Source organism: Lingula anatina, chromosome 2, assembly GCF_051362555.1.
Source record: "Lingula anatina isolate TDL-2025a chromosome 2, LinAna3.0, whole genome shotgun sequence".
Classification (NCBI taxonomy): domain Eukaryota; kingdom Metazoa; phylum Brachiopoda; class Lingulata; order Lingulida; family Lingulidae; genus Lingula; species Lingula anatina.
In genome coordinates, this window is record NC_141768.1 from 43,546,999 (window position 1) to 43,563,391 (window position 16,393).

Genomic DNA, 16,393 nt, shown 5'->3' on the forward strand with positions numbered 1-16,393 from the left:
GACGCATTTGTTTCTTTGATTGGCGGTGTGTATGCCACTGTGACGCCTGACACCGAGCTTGGCTTTTCTGTCTCTCATTCAATTCTCCGACACCAGCTCTATCCCAACCGAGTTTTAGAATATAGTAGTGGCATTTGTTTTTTCCATTCCATTCTATCCCTCTCTCATGTCTGTTCTTAAACTCAACTATCATGAATTATTGCATTTAAATCAAAGCACTGACAGTCTGTCAGTCATTCAAAGAATCTATTCACGCTGTCTGATTCCACTCAGGTTCTTCTCTCCACTCCCTAGCCGTACACTTTTCCATATGCCCAAATGAAGTCTGTGAAGTGCTGCAATTTACCGATTTAAGTAAGACGTATTATTCCTGCTTTGATCTCCATATTAAAATTTTACAGCCAAGAACTTTTTAGAAACTAATTTTCCCGACATGAATGGCGGTCAGAGCACCTCATCTCTAGTTTCCTATAGAGTGGACAGAAAATGTTTAAATTAATTACAAAACATCAATTATTTCTGCCACCTATCGCTGCGGAGTAAATATTCGTAGTAAACGACGCTAGTAATTACGCAGACACTTAGACCCCATTCCCATAAACACACGTACCTTTGGTCTACGTGGATTGACCCAACTCTGCGGGGTTTCCTGCTAAGTGCAATCAGTTTAATTGAATGCCACACATCTTGTTTTTACCTTGTTCTTATAATCACCAGCTTTTCTGTATTCTTCTTAACGCCAGCAGAGGGAGGGGATAATTTGTTAAGATGGTGAGACTTAGCGAGAGTTCCCGCAGAGTTGAACCGATCCACGTAGGCCGAAATGTCTATGGGAAAGGTCTCTTACATCCTGGATTATAAAAACTACTCCAACTGTCCACCAGCGTTTACTAGCTCACCATCAAACTGGACTTTAGCAACAGTCACGTTGGCAGAAAACTCCTGTGGAACTAACAGTTTCGCGGGTCATATATTGCCAACCCACTTGAAACCTTACCGTCTAATCCCCGCGAGGAATCCATAATTGTCTTTTAGGGAATTATGCAGCAAGCTTTCAAGTGGTTCGGTCATATTTTATCCGTGATCTGTTAGTCCGCGGATCAACTTGTTATGAATGCACCTTTACTTTAGCTGCTGCTTGTGGAAGTGATTGTTGAAACTTTATGTAGTAGGGGAGACCGGGGCTAGTTGGACCCCGGGGTAAGTTGGCCCCCCGTCATTTTCTGAAAAAGTAACTACGAGGTAAAAAAATTGGCCACATACTCTTATAAAGTGACCGTAGCCTACAATGCTACGGAAGTGTCGGCCGTTAAAAAGTTTTAATTAAGCGGTGAGTCCAAATAAACTATTTTTGCACCTAAAAGTAATTTTGTTTAAGAGATTTAAAAATCTATTTTCATAGGCTTTTGATCGAATATAAGATATGTTTAGGGCATCAAACTGAAGCTCATTGTTTCAAGTTTCAGAGAGATGTATCATCGTTGCTCATTCTAGCACTATAAATGGCTGCCATCCCTTAAAATAAATAATGTGCAACCGGGGCTAGTTGGCCCCCTTGACTCGGGGCAAGTTGGACCCTCATATTACCCACAATCCTTTGCGCAACGCTGTTTGAAATAAACGAGAAGTTGTAACTTCTAGCACAAGCTTCAAACAACTGCGCATGTGCGAAAAGTGCGCTGTTTGAATAAACAAGTTGGTGAAATTGACAAAGCTTGCCGGTGTTTACCGTCTGATTGATTTTTTTTTAATTTGCTCTCTGGTGTCTTTTCGAAAATTTATATTAGAAATGTTCTGTTGATTGTATGTGACGTACGGAAACCTCAATAAATCTGCCTCATTTGAACTATTTATTCATCAAAGACTCACAAAAATCAATTTAATAAATTAAAAATGTATAAAAATGTATTCTAAGGCGTTAACATGGGATATATACTTCATTTTCGTATAGGGGGGCCAACTTGCCCCGACCCTGGGGCCAACTTGCCCCGTGGCGGGGCAAGTTGGCCCCCTGACGTCAACTGCGTTTTTTGTCAAATTGTGAGCCGTCTGGCATTATATTTGAAAAATAATGGCGTTGCATACGTAGCTTAGGTCATGGGGCTTACTTTGAAACCGGTTTTGTGACTCTAACCCATTCCTAGTTGGCTCTACAAGGCCAAGAGTGTCTAACTGGGCCAACTAGCCCCGGTCTCCCCTAATGTTATTTTAAAATTTCGACGGCGTTCATCGTACATCATGTTGCTGTGGAAAGAATACGTTGACAAAAGAGCAGAGTATACACAAAGAACAGGGGCGCGTTTGCTTAGTTTACAAATGAAGTAGGTAAATCTTTTTTATCATTGAAGCTATATGAGCACAATACTACACAATACTCGGGGGCGGATCCAGGATTTGAAGAGGGACGCGAATGCAACCCCCCTTCCCCCCCTCCCCCCCCCCCTCCCCCGTTCGGCGTGTGGTTCAGGGGCCCGCTGAAGACCCCGAAAAATTTTGGAACTTTGATTCAGCTGGTCAATATTCTAATTTCAGGAGGAGACCATTGGTGTGATTTATTTTTCAGAAATCGAAAGGGGGGGGGGGGGTGGGGGGTGGTCAGGACCCCCCTAACCCCCTAAATCCGCCGTTGATACTACATATTTCCATTTTTATCAGGCAACTACAAATACTTATAGATATAACCTCAAAAGATGAATTTCAAATATAGAAAAAGGGGGCTTATTATACCACAGTCATTCACTAATAAGTTGATTAATCAATTTATTAACTCAATTCTCAAGATTATTAATCATTTATTTATCCACTTATTGCTAAATTTTGATAATTGTTAATTACATAGCCCAAAGCAATCAAAATTAAGTAACAAATCGATAGACTAAAACATCTAGCCCATTTCTATCCTGAAATTTCACTAAATTCCCTCCATAGCTTTTTGCGTAGTGTTGCTTACAGACGAAAAGATTAAATTAATGCAAATCTACTCGTTTGTTACTTGGTCTCCTCCGATCGAAAAAATTAGGAAATCAATCCACAACTTTTTCCATTTAGTGTTGCCAAGAGACGAACGGAACCAAACACATGACCTTTTGGGTGAAGGTAATAAAAGATAACTTAAAACTACAATCCAATTTTCTCACAATAATCCGATACACGGACCCTCATTTTTTTGTTACAATCGTACTCAGGCAGTCTGTTTTTCACAAAACAAATTCAGTTTTGTACAATTTCTAATAAGGAGAAGGAAGGGAATATCGCCATCAGAATCTTTTATTTCGAAGGTTTTATTTGATTTTTATGGAGTATGAAAAAAATCCTGCATCCGTCACTGCATGTTATGTTAAATATTTCTCTTCCTTTCGGACACTGCCGCTGAAACTTTTGCCATGCTGGTGCCCTCCCTGCGAAAATTTCTAATTTTAATGCTCACTTACGGATGTCAACCTGTTCTAGACCATAATGTTTTTCTCTCTTAATGAAAAATGTTCTAAATCTGTTCTATGACATTATGAAGGACTTCTCAAAAAACAGTTCTCGAACGTTAACATTCATCACAGAACGACATTAGAACTGTAAAAAAATGTTCAAGAATAGATTGAGAACCGTAAGTGAACGTTAAATGAGATACACGGTTTCTTGGAAAATTGTAAACGCCGTTGTCGCTGTGATTGGTCAGTTTCTTGAGAAGCTATCACTCAGCGCTGTGTATAAATTCACACGCAGCTTCCTTTGTCGTGTTGGGCAAGGAAAGGAGTGGCTTTAATCAATTTTTGTTGTATTTTGAGGATATATAGGATACTCGCAAACAATTCCCATATCAAAAAGACCAGTAAGGAGCTAGGTAGGTTGAACGTGACTTGAGGATTACTGTTACCAAGAGGCCTCCTTCACCAAAGCCTCGTACACTATTTGATCACTAAGGGCCCCTTTACACTGGACGGCGTCCTTTCTGCGTCCCTTCTGCGTTCAAAAATGTGGTCAGGACGCTCAACGGTCGCCAAAGCAATTAAATCGTGTCTCAGTGTAAAGGCGTCTGCGTCCCTTGTGCGTCCTTTGAACGACCGAATCTTGATTTTACCTGTAAAACTGCGAGCAACCTGCCTGCCTCCACTGTACGTCCCCTGTGCAACCCAAGGCATCCATTGCGATGTTTGAGCATTCTTGCTGCGTTCTCTGTACCTTCATCGGCGATCAGTGGCGTCTATTCTACGATCATTCTGCATCCTGCTTGACCGATGAGCGTTGTTTGGGCGTCCTTCTCTATATTCTAACTCATATTTTTTCATCGGTTCTAACCAGGTTATCCAATAAAGAACATTTCCAGCACACAAAACAAATAAATGGGAATAAACGCTTTAAACTATAGTGATGCAAGGTCTGCATGGACTGATAATCAGCCAGATGCTCATTGTTTTCCTTATAAGAAGGATGGACAGGCGCCGAAAACGAGAAAGTATGACTGACACAACATAGAATGTTTGAATCCGTTTTCAAATGAAGCATTCAGCAAAAAGTTCTGACAATTAATGCATCTTGTAAAAAAGGAAAAAAATATTCGTTTTATAATAACCTCAAAAAAAAAAAAAAAAAAAATGGATCGTTTCATGAATTTTAGGGGAAAAAACAATCGGAGGGTGATATGAGACCACTGTTGCCCTTAGAATTCCTGTCTGGTGAAAAATACCTCAGCACGGCCCCGTTTGAGAGTGAAAAAAAATAACGTTCTACGTGTCGAACACTGGACGATCTTTGAGTTTTCATTCTGCAACCAAAGCGATGCTTGTGCCTCCTTTCTACGACCGCGGCGATGCTTGTGCGTCCTCTCTGCGACCGCGGCGGTGCTTGTGCGTTCTCTCTGCGACCACGGCGATGCTTGTGCGTCCTTTCTGCGTCCATTGAGCGACCATCCTCCATCGCGTTCTCTCTGCGATTGTTTTGAACATGCTCAAAACTTCGCGGCGTCCATGGCGTCCTCGGCGATGCTTGAACGTTCTTTGTGCGACCTTGGCGATCACTGTGCGTTCTTTGAGCGTCCGACGGCGTCCTGGCCAGTTTCATGGTCGCACAAAGGACGCAGAAAGGACGCCGTCCAGTGTAAAGGGGGTTTAAGTACAGGTCAGATTTCTTGCCGTTCATAGTTGTCTTGTGTCAGTTTTTAAGGTTAGGAGGGCTCTTTTGGGTCAATTTTGAATCACCCTTGAAATTAGGAAGCCGTTTACATCTCATAAGGATGTAGTCGGCTCTTGGCCACGGGGAAATCCTGTCGGCAACGGACCTGCCGCTATTTTTGGTAAAATGTGATTGTCGGAAGTGAAGTCCGATGCCAGAATGGACTAGACGAACTAACTCTTTCATTGCAATTGATATCTCAGTCTGTGCCATTCGAAGCTGACGTTTTTGTAAAATTTCATTCAGAGCTCAGATGGACAATAGGGCTTTTGCAGCTAGATGACTAGATGCTGACTTCTTTGTTTACTGTAGAGCTTGCTTTCCAGAATTCTTTTTTTTTTTTTAGCTATTCACCTGGTTTCAATAGATCTACTGACAAAAATGTTGTTGAAGGGGATGATGGAATCGGAGGAAAAGGCAAAACTTAATTGAAAGATATTCAGGAAGCACTCAGATAATCTATCTGAACAAATACATGGTATGTCTCATTTTATTTCAACAAAATGAATGAGAGAATAAGTACCAATTAGAAAGGCACTCAGAGAGCACAGACCTGCCCAGGCCACTCAATTCTCATTTCTATTAACTGTTTATTAATTAGTTAATCAATTAAGTTAATATTTTACTTTTCATCATAATTAATAAGTTATTATTATTAATTAAATTTTCACATTTCATTCCAGCTTCAAGTACCAATTAAGTGGTCATCAATGAAGCCTTTGGAAATTATTTGGGTAATGTGAATTTGTCTATATATTAGCCATTTTCTTTAATTTTTGATTTTTTCCTTCACAAATGAAGTTCACCAATTTCCATCTCCATATTAAAATAAGAAACTCGGATCACATAAACTGGTTTATGAGCAGTTTTGGCAATGAAGTACCTTGGTGATAAATTGTTGACATTTTCCCCCCAATAAATTTCATCTATATAGAGGTAAAAGACTCATAGCATGGTTTTTAAAGCCTATAAATGTTGCTTCATGTATCTATTCTAGAACAAAGCTGTTCAACTTGATGTAAGTATAACAATTTGGAATGTGTCATGAGTGTGTAACTGTGTTTGTCATATATTGATTGCAAAGATTTTTTATTATTTCAGTGTCTACTATATAATTTCTATTTTGCTGTTTTAATCCATGACCCAGCATGTGGTAAGTAACAGTCTCTCTCTCTCCCTCTCCATTATTATTGTTTAACCTATTGTATTTGTTTATCTATTTCCAAGACAACATCAATGCTAAATCAATGTAAAAAAGTAAACCTTAAGGTAGTAAAAGTGAAGAAATGGGTAATTTAATGAGTACTCCCATGGTTCCTGGTATGAAAAAACTGAATATTTTCTTTTATATCTTGCAGCTGGAAATTGCCCAGAGCCCCATATAGAACATGGCCAAATCACGAACCCCAAGGAAGTTTACACTCGTGAGACAAGTATATACATAATAGCAAATGAAGGATACCGCTTGGTTGGAAACCCTGTTGTAGTCTGCGATAATTTTGATCTTTGGACTAGGCTACCAACCTTTACAGGTACCAAATATGCTACAATGCTTTTTATGCATTGTTTACAGACATAAATTTTCTATGCAAGATGACACTACCCATGGAAGCACACATTTTTATAAAAAGTATACTGTACGTATCTGAAAATGTCATAGTCATATTTTTCATACAAATCCTGCAAAGCTACTATCCTTTTGGAATTCAGACCTAGAAAACTACAAAACCCATCCTTCATTTAAATTTTAAATGACTGACAAGTCCTGTAGAACTTAATCTTTAGTTAAAATTAAAAATGGAATAAACCACTGAGTTTAAATACATACATGTATTCAATCGCATAGAGCAATGATTTATGAGAAGGAGAAAATTGCTTTTTTCCTGAAGTAAAATTCATTTTAGTTGGTAAATCCTGTAGATCTATTGAGTACCTTTAACTTAAAAATTATTTAAATGTTATATTATGATTATGTACTTTTCAGTACTGCCATGTGTCAAACCCCAGCCATTTGCTAATGGTGAGATAGTAACCCCAGAACCCTACGTTCGTAATCAAACTGTACTGGCTCAGTGTGCACCTGGCTATGTGGCTGAGAATGGTCTGCAGAATGTTTATGTCACATGTTATATTAATGGAACTTGGGATCCCATGCCTATCTGTTCAGGTACTTTGTGCTGTTGTTGAAAGTGCAAAACTTTGATTTTTATAATTTTGGAAATTGAAATTTGGAAGTCCTTAAGAATACTGTTTTTTTATTATAAAGGTAGGTGTACCAACTTATAATAAACCCCTATTCCTCAAGAACCAACCATCCTATTGCTCTGCTCCATTTTTGACTGCGATATGCAGGTATAGACCAGATAACAGGCCTTTGACAGAAGCTACACCATTCTACATGGTACAAATGGAACATTCATGCTTGTTTCAAAGCCATTACCTGCATGCGTCAATTGTTACCATAACTACGTATACACCTTCCTTTATAAAACTGTGCCATTCACATTAAAATGAATGTCCACAGTTATTATGGTTTTAATTGAAAAAGTGGTGGTGCTCTTAATAAAACAAATATAAAAAATTTTGTGCATTACTTTTATTTCTTAATTGATTGTTCCCCTTTTAAGACTGCTTTTATGTTATGTACTTTACTTTATGCCAGTTTAAACACATTTTGTATGTCTGTCCTAATGACAGTTTTGCTGCTGGTTTCTATTAAGAAATTTTGACACTCAGGCTTAGTGCTCCCTTCAATTTTTTTTTCAAATTGGGGTATTTCATACAAAAACCACACTGTTATTTGACTTCTCTTTGTAGCACCACCAGATCTTTCCGGTAGGTACTAGTATGCAATTCTCAGGTAAAGAGTCTATATTATAAGGAGTGGGTGACATCCATGAGCCTATCTGGCTGTCTGTCAGTGCCTGTTTGTCTGTCTGTTAACAAATTTGTTAAAAGTTTCACACGTTTATATCTTTCATGACTCTAAGGAGTATTGCACCCAGATGGAACCAGAAATTTGTGTTAAGGAAAGATTGAGCTGGGTCGTTGATTTACATTTTTGATACATGCAGTTCAGCAAGGGTCAACAATCAAAACCATGAATAAAAGTGTGTTTAATAAAGATGAGATATGTTCAGGATTTAAAAGAAAGAGTCATATAATTTTTTCATCATAAATGATGTACTTCTTAGGATAGAAAAATAAATAATAAATAGAATGTTTGTCTATTTCAGCCACATATCGCTGTGGAGTGAAGCCTAACGAAGTAATAATGCTAGTAAAAAATAACAATAACTACCAGGATGCTTACATACCTGGTTATAAAGATGATAACAGTTGTCAACCAGATATTAGTAGGACACCAGGAGGCTGGACGCATGTGACATTTAGACTGGCAGAAGGAACTTGTGGAATGGTGACAAAACCAGTAAGTGATGCCTATTTTTCCATACAGGTTATTTTTGAAAAAAACTACAGGCAGTTTGTCCTCAAACTTTTGGGGGTCCCACTAGCTTTGATGGCATAAATCCATCGGTGAATACATTCTTTCACCATATCCCTACTTTATCTCAATTTATTTCTGGTGTTCTTTATCAAGCTCAAAAATCATACATTAAAAAATCTAGCACCTAAAACTAAGGAAAATTAACAGTTTATATAACTGAAGTGTGAATATCAATTAAACCATACTTTCTCTGTTTAAATATGTGTAAAAAAACTGCTGGTTTTTAAGGCTATGACAGATGGAAACTACAAAGGGTAATACATTTTCAGAATGGTTTAAAAACATGGAGTGTTTTAGCCACATACAGCCTTCTTATAGAGCAACACACTGATGTTGAATTCACCACAAATCCAGGGTGTAATTTCACTGCAGAAGAGACAGAATTTGTAGAACTAACATCAGTTCGTGTGCAGAACATGTATGTACAATTAAATTTTCTTGTTATAGAAAATTTTGTTTTAATTAAGTGATACTCTTGATTATAAAAGAATGTACAGATGTTTGTATATGGGCCAATATGCCACAGTTGAAATTCAAATTCCAGCAGATTTGTAGTCAGCCTAGGAAAGTAACATATATTTAATATTTTACGTCTGCCTATAGTAATATTTGTTGCTTTATCACATTTGATAATTTTCTCATGGTTATGTACGTCGTACATTTAGTAGCTTTGCTGTAGTAAATTTTTTTGCTATACAGAGCTTACATCTTTTCTTGGCATTGGTTTCTTGGTACTGAAGGGACTCTGGTTTTCTGTATATTTATTCTTTCCATTTGTCATTGCTCCTTGAAAAGTTTAAAAGTGCGATTTCATTTTTATTTAGGATTCTTGCATGGACAAACTACACATCTCTTAATAAATAATTAAAGTAACTCAAATTAAGCTTCCTTCAACAAGAAACATACACTTTGAATTCTTCATGAATAAACCCAAAACATCCATAAGTATCTTACCCATTCATTTCATCTACTTTCACATTAATTACAACTGAGACCCTCAGATAGACACATTGTACTAGTTAGGTCAGTTCAACTGTTTGGGAATTCTTGCTAAGTGCATTCATTGGAATCAGCCTAATTGTCTGACATGCCTCTTTCAGCAATTTGGGGGTAATTAAGCCAGGAACACATGAAAGTAATTACCCCTGATCAAGCTGCTCAAGGAGGCGTGTCATTAAGTAAAGCAGAATGCACTTATTGAGAGCACCCCCCCCCCCCCCCGAGTTGGACCGCCCCAACTTGTACCCTGTGTCTATCTGAATGCTCCCTGAGACAAGCTGTGGTTTTTGTTTTCAAGTACTTTCCTGTATCTTAAATTATATCAGCTCTCGTGGTGGAGATAGATTTATACTGGAAACGGGACCATCTCTTAGGTAATTATGTTTACTAGTGGTAATTTAGTTGTCTCGTCTAGTATTAATGGACACTGTTCTTGAGGTATTGTTGAAAGTGTTTTATAAGAGTTTGAAAAATGAATAAGTGCATGTGTGTAAAATGTGTGTACAAGAGTGACATCAAGAGTGCATGATAAGATAAAAGCAAAACAGCAGGGAAAAATAACAATGAAATAGTATTCTCTAGTACATGTTCTATAATTGGAAATGGCATGATATCCCTGCCATTTGATTTACCTGGCATTTTATCAGTTTTTTCCATAACTTTGAAAAATTATTAAATTTTTTATAACAGCACCTTCCAACAAGGAGTTGCTAATATAGCAGGAGAAACTGTAACTATGGTAATGAAAAAAGCAAGCGATGGGAATGACACCAAAAGTTGCTACCTTGGCGAAGAGGTTCTGCTTGCCATGACCCTGACAGAATCAGACAGTAATCAAGCCCATTCATAAGGCCATTTAAAAAATAATGCAATACATACATTTTTTATTTAATATCCTTTTACAAATTTCTGTATTGTTTGATCTCAATGAAATCCATCCATAAGGCTATTATGAGCTTTCCTTGGATACCTCAAATACCGAGTTTTTATTTTGAATAAATGCAGTTTAAATATTTAAACCTTTGCATGTTTTATTCTTAATATGCAAATAAATCACAAAAATTACTGCTCTGCTGTAAAGTGAAAGTTCCATTACAAATGATATTATGTAAAAATATTGCCTGATATCTTTTTTTTTTGCAGCTGCCTGGGGGATCAAAGTTTATCAGTGTATTGTAAAAGCAACAGGAGATTCACCAAATAATGAAACATTTGTTCTTTTGAATGATGAAGGGTAAGTTTATTGTACCACCAGCGTTAGCGCTGGCGATACACATGGTTTTAGTCCCGTCCGGTCCGTTCCGCCGGCTCCTGCGGCTCCGCCGCCATGTCATCGTTACCGCTTCTCCTCCTAGACGGTAAGGCCCCCTATACCCATCTCTTGGATTTAGGTCACCTATAATCTCAACTCGTTCCACGTAAAATTTGGGCTTTGTCGGTATTGGGGTCTAGGTGTGGCATTCATTGCAATGCACCCTTGTCCAAAAATGGCAAAATTAAATGCTAATTATCTACCCTACGGAAGGAATTATGGGAAAAATTTCTACAGACGGCTTTCCAAAAGTCATATGTGTAGATTTCAAATATGCCCTTGGATTTGACCTTTGACCTTAATTTCAAGGTCAAACAGGCCAAATTTTTCAAAAAAATGAATTTTTTTACGAAAAAAAAATTATTTGCGCTGTTATTCAGACACCACACAGACTTAACCATTAATATTATTGGAAAATGATACCCTTCAGGTTATCTTTCATCTCCGTGAATTTGGGGTCAATCAGTGCATTTTAACGGGAGTAGTGGCCATAAGATACCGAAACTGAAAACTGTCTCTAATTCGGGAACCGTTAATGCTAGAGACCCATTCTTTTTTGCATTTTGTAGAGCATGTAAAGCCCAACACTGGAGGTGGTCTCCGTTTTTTTGTATTCCATACAGTTTTCGAGCTACGCTGTATCAAAAAGTACATATTGGTGGTGAAAGCAAAATGTGCAGTACGGTAATGGATAATAAATTTTGAACTCTGGAAAAATAAAACATAAGGCTTGGCAAAGCAGACAACTTGTGGTCAAAAATGACATTATTTCATCAAATTTGAACTTCTGGAACTTCAGAGCACCTGCCATTTCAATAATTTCGACCAAAATGACCTTTTCTTTATTTTAATTAATTTTTTCTGTAGGAAATTTATGGCACATTAAGGTAACTCCAAAATTATAACATTTAGTCCCTTATATCTCCAAAACTGGCAGAGATAGGTCCATAGTTACTATTGAACTTGAATAGGAAGTCATATACTGCCAATCTAAATGTGACCTTGAAATTGACCTTTGACCTACTTTTCACCATGAACTGAACTTTGCAAATTTTGCTTCCCTTTTATCTCCAAAACTGGCAGAGATAGGTCCATAGTTTCTATTAAACTTGAATATGAAGTCATATACTGGCAATCTAAATGTGACCTTGAAATTGACCTTTGACCTACTTTTCACCATGAACTGAACTTTGCAAATTTTGCTTCCCTTTTATCTCCAAAACTGGCAGAGATAGGTCCATAGTTACTATTGAAGTTGAATAGGAAGTCATATACTGGCAATCTAAATGTGACCTTGAAATTGACCTTTGACCTACTTTTCACCATGAACTGAACTCTGCTAATTTCTTTCTCTTTTAACTCCAAACCTGGCAGAGATAGGTCCATAGTTACTATTGAACTTGAATAGGAAGTCATATACTGGCAATCTAAATGTGACCTTGAAATTGACCTTTGACCTACTTTTCACCATGAATTAAACTTTGCAAATTTTGCTTCCCTTTTATCTCCAAAACTGGCAGAGATAGGTCCATAGTTTCTATTGAACTTGAATATGAAGTCATATACTGGCAATCTAAATGTGACCTTGAAATTGACCTTTGACCTACTTTTCACCATGAACTGAACTTTGCCAATTTTGCTTCCCTTTTATCTCCAAAACTGGCAGAGATAGGTCCATAGTTACTATTGAAGTTGAATAGGAAGTCATATACTGGCAATCTAAATGTGACCTTGAAATTGACCTTTGACCTACTTTTCACCATGAACTGAACTCTGCTAATTTCTTTCTCTTTTAACTCCAAACCTGGCAGAGATAGGTCCATAGTTACTATTGAAGTTGAATAGGAAGTCATATACTGGCAATCTAAATGTGACCTTGAAATTTACCTTTGACCTACTTTTTATCATGAATTGAACTTTGCAAATTTTGGTTCCCTTTTATCTCCAAAACTGGCAGAGATAGGTCCATAATTACTATTGAACTTGAATAGGAAGTCATATACTGGCAATCTATTACTGTGACCTTGAAATTGACCTTTGACCTACTTTTCACCATGAACTGAACTTTGCAAATTTTGCTTCCCTTTTATCTCCAAAACTGGATAGGACCATAGTTTTTATTGAACTTGAATAGGAAGTCATATACTGGCACATATTGGTGGTGAAAGCAAAATGTGCAGTACTGTAATGGATAATAAATTTTGAACTCCAGAAAAATAAAACATAAGGCTTGGCAAAGCAGACAACTTGTGGTCAAAAATGACATTATTTCATCAAATTTGAACATCCGGAACTTCAGAACACCTCTTATTTCAAGAATTTTGACCAAAATGACCTTTTCTTTATTTTAATTAATTTTTTAGGTAGGAAATTTATGGCACATTATGGTAACTCCAAAATTAAAACATTTAGTCCCTTATATCTCCAAAACTGGCAGAGATAGGTCCATAGTTACTATTGAAGTTGAATAGGAAGTCATATACTGGCAATTTTACTGTGACCTTGAAATTGACCTTTGACCTACTTTTCACCATGAACTGAACTTTGCATATTTTTCTTCCCTTTTATCTACAAAACTGGCAGAGATAGGTCCATAGTTACTATTGAACTTGCATGGAAAGTCATATACTGGCAATCTAAGTGTGACCTTGAAATTGACCTTTGACCTACTTTTCACTATGAACTGAATTTTGCAAATTTCTTTCTCTTTTATCTCCAAACCTGGCAGAGATAGGTCCATAGTTACCATTAAAGTTGAATAGGAAGTCATATACTGGCAATTTACTGTGACCTTGAAATTGACCTTTGACCTACCTTACGATGAACTTAACTTTGATTGTACCATTTTAAGTTATATATATTTTTTGCATATTTTGAAAATTCTTGTTGATTGCATTTTTACAGCTTGTCAAGCATAAGACTGGTGGCTGTGTCCCTTCTTTTGTGTATGTGGGGGTCTATACGAATGCGCTTGCTCCAGCTGGTGGTACAATATTCGGAGGCGGTATCGCCTCTCTGATCCTCTAGTTGAATTAAATTAACGGCAACTTTATGAAACTCTACAAGTAAAAATTGTAAAATGGTTTTATTCTTTAAGTTATTTTAATATTGAGAAATATTCAAAATTCTTTAAGTTATTAAATATTCAAATGTTTTCTTGGAAGTAATTTCAAGTTGTTTAGCAACAAGTAAACAAAGATTCCCATTTTTCATATTTCTGTAAAAGTTTGTGGCTGAAATATCAATGTTATGTCTAATATTTTTACAGCTGTCCTGATGATGGGCAATTCATAGATGCCCCATTTCACGGCCAGCTGGGCCAAGGAAAAACTATTGAAAGTGGTTCATTCAAGTGTTTCAAATTTCCAGAAAAAGAAACACTATATTTCAACTGTGAGATTGGATTTTGCACCTCACAACATCAAAGGTGTTATCTGGTAAATTCTTACTTGAATGCATTTGTAACATTAAGCGTTATTATCACCAAATAATTTGGCAACCCATGGAGAATTGTATATATTAAATACACATGTAAAGACATATTGGCATAGTCAGATAAAATTACTGAATGATGAAAATAAGATAAATTCTGACTTTATGACATTATACCAGTTGTCAAGAGTATAACCATTAATCATTAGCTTTCTGAAATGGACAGTTGTAGCCAATGGACAGTTGTAGCCTTGGCTACGAGTTATAGCCAAGGCAATTGGAAAAATTATCACAGAATAATTCACCCAGTTTTGCTCTAGTTTAAAGACTCAGAAATTTAATTTGTGAAAATGACATTTGCATTGTTTTACATAAGATATTTGAATGTCTGTCCTTAAATCATTATCAAATGCACGATATTGAGTTTATATGTAACTTTTTTCAGGGTCCTGACAGCTGTCCATTCCATGAGAAAAGGATTTCTTTAGCTGACAGGAAAAAGAGATGGGTGACCAAGGAAAACGTGCATTTTGCTATTAGCTTACAAGTTTCTGTCACCAAAAATCCTAGCATAAATGTTTTCAGTAACAATGAAGGTAATAAGAGACTTATGAACACTATCAGGTGCCTTGTAACCTAATTTTTCCCAATTCTCAAGTATAAAAATTAAGTTAAATGCGTCTTCTTTGTAACTATTTAATAAATGAAATGTTACAAATCTTTCAGGGACCATATTTTAAAAGACAGATGGTCTTCTGTGAAAATAACTAAAACGAGTATTTTTTATTACAGAAAAAATGACGGTTAGACCAAAATCCAGAATGTCAACAATTTTCACAGTCTCAACTATTGCCGTGGTGTGTCTCATTCTAACAGCAGGAATCATTATTGTCATCGCCATACCTCTACGAAAGTGTAGAATTTTGCCAGCCATTAGAAACAGATGTTCCAATACAGCAATCTCAGGGTCATTGCTATAGCAAAACTGTTCGCATTAAAGTCCTAGAACTCTCACAATAAATAATGTGAATTAATGGTCTTTGGAGAGAAAATAGTTTTATTATTATTATTATTATTATTATTATTATCAAGATATCCACCATGGGCTCATTTGAAATGGGATGTTCCCTTTGTGCTAATCCAAATTCTTGCAGGATCAAGGTCTTCATGTCTATAGCCTACCTGATACATAATTTTGGGTTAAATATTTGACTTGCATACACCAATGTTACATCATAAAGCACAAAGTGACTTTAAACTCCATCCATATGCTCCACCCTTGTTAACCCAACAGTTTTATACAGGGACGACCAACAATTGTTGACTTTTCTTTTCAGATCTTTAAATTACTTGAAAAATGAGAACAAACACAAGAGTCAGTATGTAGCACGGTCAGTATGTGCCACCTTCTATGATGTATTGCATTTTTGTGGGATGTGTGAAAATAAATAATTGCTTATGAAAGAACATGGTCATATTCATTTCATTCTTGGGAAATGTCAAGAAGAGGTAAAACTAAGGATATGATGACAAAAAATACAGCTTATACTTCTGTAATTTTTTCTATGCTATTTTGTACAAAATAACTTCTAGTAAGTTTATGATATTAAAGATGGAAATTTTAAATCAAAGATTGATTGAATTAAATGTTTGTTTGGGGATATATCTTGTACTATTCCATCAAGCTGACAAGTTTTATAATTGGCAGCCATTAAGTATATACCAATTATACATATCCTGGCCAAATTTTTGCCACTTATGGGAGAGATTTGCAAACAATTGAGGTACTATCAGACACATAATGCTACCAGTTCATAAGTATTATGAAATAAAGACGCATTTGTTTCTTTGATTGGCGGTGTGTATGCCACTGTGACGCCTGACACCGAGCTTGGCTTTTCTCTCTCTCATTCAATTCTCCGACACCAGCTCTATCCCTACCGAGTTTTAGAATATAGTAGTGGCATTAGTTTTTT

General features: G+C 36.6%; 1 protein-coding gene across 2 annotated transcripts; it reads left to right on the plus strand.

The window, feature by feature from the left end:
• The first annotated feature begins 3,691 nt into the window (after window positions 1–3,691).
• On the plus strand, window positions 3,692–15,884 carry LOC106165946 (uncharacterized). 2 transcript variants are annotated; one of them, XM_087004947.1, is made up of 15 exons: window positions 3,692–3,838; window positions 5,513–5,644; window positions 5,850–5,900; window positions 6,268–6,319; window positions 6,525–6,698; window positions 7,151–7,333; window positions 7,984–8,001; window positions 8,403–8,596; window positions 8,944–9,092; window positions 10,000–10,047; window positions 10,364–10,503; window positions 10,817–10,907; window positions 14,254–14,422; window positions 14,863–15,013; window positions 15,210–15,884. In XM_087004947.1, the coding sequence occupies exons 2-15, from the start codon at window positions 5,642–5,644 to the stop codon at window positions 15,395–15,397; spliced, it is 1,611 nt and encodes a 536-aa protein (XP_086861073.1). In that variant the 5' UTR covers window positions 3,692–3,838; window positions 5,513–5,641; the 3' UTR covers window positions 15,398–15,884. The 2 variants fall into 2 exon arrangements, with proteins under 2 accessions (XP_086861073.1, XP_086861074.1); XM_087004948.1 differs by lacking the exon at window positions 7,984–8,001.
• Window positions 15,885–16,393: the final 509 nt, after the last annotated feature.